At 43.5% G+C, this 6,000-nt stretch overlaps 1 protein-coding gene across 2 annotated transcripts in view; it reads right to left on the reverse strand.

The window, feature by feature from the left end:
• LOC139328724 (low-density lipoprotein receptor-related protein 1-like) overlaps nucleotides 1–5,311 on the reverse strand; it is a 90,123-nt gene extending 84,812 nt beyond the window's left edge. For both annotated transcript variants that reach the window (XM_070958691.1, XM_070958690.1), the window contains exon 1: nucleotides 4,685–5,311. In XM_070958691.1, the coding sequence (XP_070814792.1) occupies nucleotides 4,685–4,781 (97 nt within the window). In that variant the 5' untranslated portion in view covers nucleotides 4,782–5,311. The remainder of the gene's footprint in view (nucleotides 1–4,684) is intronic.
• Nucleotides 5,312–6,000: the final 689 nt, after the last annotated feature.

Genomic DNA, 6,000 nt, shown 5'->3' on the forward strand with positions numbered 1-6,000 from the left:
GTCATCCATATTTGCTTAATGGGTAAATAAGCAACTGCTTATGAACAAGTTTGCCATATAAACTTAAAAATTGTGAATATGTTGGCGTGGTATCCACAGCTGGTTTACACTGCCCCCAAGTGGCCAAAAACAGCGATATAATGACTGAATTCATTCAAAAACTATCAGGTTCCCGATGGCACTAATTGTCAATCTAACATGAACTTTAGGTGAACTACGGGGCATTTGTGTAGTTCTTGTGGTCACTCAAACATTTTCTTTCATTTCAGTCGTTCGTTTCTGTTTTACGATTCTCTGTTCTCTATTTGTATAATTTCACTGGAATTGTTTCAAGGCTCCACGATGTAGAAAAAAGGGGAAAATGGCTTCCTTCTTCCTCAGTGTTGTCCTTGGAGGAAAGCTAAACCTTTGGTCATCATGCAGGAAGGATTTCTGTCATTTTGTCCCAAGAGAGATAATAACTACTGAATAAGACAGATTGTTCAGGCAGTGCAGCCTCCACCTCAGCATCGGGTCTAAGCTACAAATCAAAGACTTCTGGCAACGAGGGCTTAGCGTTTTTCTAAGCCTGCTTTCACAAATGTTTTTTTTTTACCCCTCTTCATGCATTGATAGCTGTGTCAAAAGTTGCTGGCTAATGTATTGTGAATATGCACATGCATGTTCATGTTTCATTTCTGCCCGTGCTCTTTCAGAGGGCCTCCTGAGCCGCGTTCTAGCTTCAATCCTCAAATAGCTCCATCTAGATAGTGTATCTCAATCAGTGGGTCACAGCTCTAAAGTGGGTCACAGGGCTGGTCTGACAGGCCTGGTCACACATACGCACAGCACTTTGGCCATAATAGATGTCAGCTTTTAAGAGACTTGCGCAGTGTTTTCACAGGCACTTGTGAAAAATGTCTCTTCTGTACAAACCCTTTTAATTTCTGATATGAGATGAACAGAATGAGGTGGGAGCATCTTCATGCTACTAGTTCACTTATTCGCTTCCTGGCTAAAAGTTAGATGAGACACTTGTTGCAACTCTCATATCTGTCCCTTCAATAGGAAGGCAGCAGCTGGTTAGCTTAGCTTAGCATGAAGACAGGAAACGGGGGAAAGAGCTAGCTTGGCTCTGTTGACAAAATCCACCTCCCAGCATCTCTCAGGCTTGCTAATTAACATGATATATCACTTGTTTAATCTGCACAAAACCAAAAAGTAAAACAGAATTTTACTGACTATTCCTTCCTACTGGAAGCAGTGACTTCTTGGATTCTCTGCTGGTGGCCTTAAAGGTGCCACTAGCGGAATCTGATACCTTCAAGGCAGCTGTTTATAGTCTTTCTGCTAAGCCATGCTAACTGGCTGCTGGCAGGGTACATGTGGAACAACAGATACAAAAAAGTGAGATTTTCCAAAAAGTCTAACTATTCCTTTAACTCTCCAAATAGAACATTTTCTTTTCATGAAATGAAAAAGAAAGAAGGGGAGCAGTTTACAGTTGTGAGGGTTTCCAGGAATGGAGCATCTGACTGTGACCATTACAACAGAAAACCTACAGGACACTAAATTTCACATTAGGTTCGACACATCTGTATTGTCGATTCTACTGTCTGTCTGTTAAGTCTGTCAGTTGGAAATCTTTAGCTCCAGCAGTACAGAATTCCATTGTTGCAGCCACATAAAGCATCAGTGTAATAATGTGACTGAACTTTACTTAGCCTCTGAGTTGTTTTCCCCCAGGAAAAGCTGCCAAGCAAAGAACTGGATTTTATATTTGCTCAGTTATGCAGTCGTGGCTGGTTTTTCACTGTGTCATATGAGGTATTTAGACAGCAACCAACCAGCACTCTTTAAGTTGTGCACTGATTTAAATCACATGTTCCTATCAGTGCCCTCTGTTATTTGCATTTGCTGCTTTTTTTATGCACTTTTGTGACATAAGGTTAACAAAAACAAGGACCTCACAAATGTACTCTGTTTTCCATATTACCCTCAGTTGTCCGTCAACAGTAAAGTGGCAACCTTTTGGTCACATGGATGTCATTGTGGTGGTAGCATCATGCCAATAACAGCCAAATGCTGGGCCAGTTCTAAAGCCTCCACCAAATGTTAGAGCGCAGTAGTCCACAGGGGGAAAGTGCCAGGAGAAGAGAAGCTCTGGAAGGTGAGTTAATTAAGAGTAGAGGAGCCTGTGCTGCTTCTATTATTCAGGATGTGTTTTCAATGAAGAGGTTTAAAATTCAAGGGAAAAAAACAGCAAAATAAGGAAACATGGAATGAGGAACTGGTCATTTTTTACAGAAGTCACTTTAAAAAATATTTACATGGTTGCCTGCATGAAAAAAAATAGAAATGATTCAAGTTGAAATGATTCCAGCTGTCCTCGGTGACACAATCTCGAGCACATTTCTCCATTTTTATTCTCTATGGAAGGTGTTTACCACTCACAGCCTTGAGGGACAGCACGGTCCATTTCCAGGACCAGGAATCTCATTTTCAATGACATTACGGTACTTTCATGGAACAAAACAATGTGAATTCTTTCATTAAGGCTGTTTCCACTGGGCCCCCAATTAGCAGCGCCTTCTGAACAATCTGAGACTGTTCGTGGAGGTCCCCACTGGGAAACAAAGAGCAGTTTAGACCCAATTAAACTCAGGGTTTGTTGGTGGCCTGGGGTCTTTGCTCTGGCTACAGTACTGAGACAGTAAGAGAAGATCTTTAGAGGTCTAGAAAATGGAAAAAGAAGAGTTCCAAACAAGTCTGTTTCTTTACTAGAAACATATGTGGTTCAAAGGGCCCTAAAAATCAAAGAGGCAATCAAAGAGGTTAAAAAAGCAATTAAGATATGCTTGAAAGGGGGTAACATGCAGTCTAGCTTCCTATACAACCAGTGGCATGTTGGCTGTGGTTTTGTGAGGCTGGCATCAAAATGTAGGTGTTCCAGTGACACCTGGTAAAAATCCAAGTTCGTGGGCAAATCTCACATTCAGTGTAACCGATTAACATGTGAGCCATGTCAACTGTGGAACAAATTTCAATAGGTTTCCTCAAGAGGCTCTGTGAAGCACAGCAGCCCCTGCATCCCAGTGGGTTGTCAAGTAAAGCTAAGGTTTGGCGATCTCCTCTGCAAAGGCTGACTCATCAAATGAAGGCATTAAGACTGACGGGGAGGAAAATTTCACTAAAACAATAACAGTGCATCGAGGCAGAAACTGTTTGCTTTAAGGCAGGGTTCCTCAGCTGTTGCTGTAGACTGAGGAGGAGGCAGAAACTGCAGGTGATTGCAGGCTATCCAAGCCTGTCTTCAAGGTGGTAATTTATATGGATTTTGCTCCTAAGAACCTCAGAGCACTGGATTGTCGAGTGCAAAGAGATGACTTCAAAAGGCAGAGGGAAGCATTTACGGCCTGACGATGAATCTCACAGAATGCAGCTCGCGGCTTGAATCAGCCGCGCGTCTTAAAGTCCAGCTGAATTTAATGAGATGTCACATTTACAACCCTGATTGGCTTTACAGCAACTAGTGGCCTCTGGTTCAAAACATTTTCTTACCAGTAAAAGTCATCTAAAAATATACTTAAGATCACAAGCCAGACATGAGAAGCATTGTATCTTTGTGAAAATAAACTCACAGCCTCTTTTCACCTGCAAAGAATTGAACAAATCTGCGTTCACTCACTCCTCTCTGATAACGCCCTTTTCCTTTCCTACCAAACAGAGCAGCGCGTGAGTGGGACTTTGAGGCTTTAATAGTTTCCAGAAGTTGTCCCAGTCTGTGAAGGTGCGTGTGTTCACAAGGTCGTGAGGGGAGCTGTTTTGAACTGCTCTCTATTGGCCTGCGGATCACAATACCACTGTTGGCATTCAGGGGTCTGTGCAGCCCAGGTGATGAAGCCAGCAATCCCAGTCCACACACCACCCTGACGCAGTGCCACACATGCCTGCTGATGGCAGCACTACACATCTGAGCTTCCAGATGAGGGGAAACTAAGTGTGATGATTGCATATAATGAACATAGGTGGGTCTATTATTCTAATGCAGCATGATTCAGCCACAGAGTTAAAAGTGTCCCACAGAAAATAGAGATAAAAAAAAAACGCAGATGCACTTTAAATAACTGATTAGCGCGGAGTCTGATTCACGAAAAGCAGGACTGCTGTCATCACATGAGCAGTCAGTGAAATCTGTTGAACGTGAACTGACTGACAGTAGATAGACTACAGCTCCGCAGCCTCGTTCATACTGAGACATTTCTTGAAGACATCTGAGATCTGACTGTGTCCCTGAAGCGATCGAAGCTGCTGTGTCTGACTGCTGCCTCCAATTAAAAAGAAATGGATTCATCGATGTGTAAACAAGTGGTTTGAGCAGGTACTGGGGCCTGTGCTACAGTTTCATCAGTGAATGTCAGCGTCCAGCGGAGGGCAGGGGGAAATGTGCGATCACCGCTGTGACAGTGCAATATTCACATGTGGCATCGGGAGACACAAACAAAAGAGCGCTTTAATTGTCTCGCCTCGGTTTCATCCCCTCCACGTTGCTCCACTCAATCGAGCAGTCAGTCACTGCGGGGCACAGTCTACTCTTCATACACACAGACACAAAACACAGTAAACCCCGTGCACACACACTTCTATGTAGTTTTCTAAGCATTTTAGACGAGACTCTGGTTATCCTGAGATCAGCTCTGCTTACCATCAATAGCCCTTCCTGGAGCGATTACTTCCAAACTGTGCAACAATCCCAAGAAAAGCAATCCTGTTGCCAACATGTTGGCCGTGGTGCGCAACATTGTAGCCTATCTTGGAAAAAAATTAGTCATCAATCGCCTCTTGGTCCTGTCAAGCTGGAGGTTGCAGACAGGCGACGACGTGTAACCGTGCCCAGGCGGTGATGCTCCTCACTGGAAATCCGCTTTCTGGCTGCGCAGTGAAGCTGACAAGGATGCTGCCTTGTGCCCACTCGGAGAATATTTTTTGCAGTCTGTCAAGGCAGAAAAAAAGGAGAAGAAGAAGAAACAGAGGCTTCTCCCAGCCCGGGGTTGCTTACTTGCTCCTTGGATGCATGGGCAGCCCTGCCACAAAGGCTAGCAGGCTGAACTGAGCATCAAGCTAGCCTGGCTTGCAGTCGAGATGAAGGGGAGCTGGCGCCTCTAATCATGCAGTTGTCCGTCTTTTGTTCTCCCTGCCCCGGCGAAGAAGCCACAGGAGGAAATAAAGAAGTGGATCAAATGTTCCTCTCCTCCCCACCACCTCTGCTGCTGCTGGCCGCAGATTGAGCCTGAAGCCTGGAGCTCAGTCAGTCAGCGGTCTGAGTGACGTCGCAGCAGCAGCTCGCCTGGCCCTCCCCTCTCTCCAGCACCCGACACCCACCATCCACCTCCACCTCCACCACAGCACGGCAAACTTACTGCAACAGTGCACTGAGTCCTGACTCAGTGTCACTTTAAATTCTATCTGTTTATTTGACTTTACCATTCATTGTTGTTCTGTTCATTTCACTTGCAAATACTTTGCAATTTTGTTTTTTGTTTTTTGTTTTTTGCACTAATGTTGATGATAGTTATATATTATTAGTACCTGGACAACAACAACAACAACAACAACAACAACAACAACAACAACAACAACAACAATTATGACTGATGATTACAGCTTCAAAGACTTTATAGTCAAACTTATTTGTTCAGTGTTGTATATGATTTGATCATTATCCAGGGCCACATATCCATATCACATTTATATGTCTGCAGCCTTGGAATTAACCATCCATACCCCCAAATTAATAATTAACCTCTGTTAGATCTTTTCTAAAGTTTGGTGAGATGGACCTCTGGAGCCTTGCAAATGGTTATAGAGCAACTAGGCAACTGCAATCAGTATTTAATTAGACACTATAAAGAGTGAATAATTAAAGCATGTGAAGATCAATCAAACTATAAAGCTATTCATCAGATTGGCTGATAAAAAGACAGTTAAATAAAAGATCATTCTGAACTAAGCAGTCCATTA

This window comes from Chaetodon trifascialis, chromosome 3 (assembly GCF_039877785.1).
Source record: "Chaetodon trifascialis isolate fChaTrf1 chromosome 3, fChaTrf1.hap1, whole genome shotgun sequence".
Classification (NCBI taxonomy): domain Eukaryota; kingdom Metazoa; phylum Chordata; class Actinopteri; order Chaetodontiformes; family Chaetodontidae; genus Chaetodon; species Chaetodon trifascialis.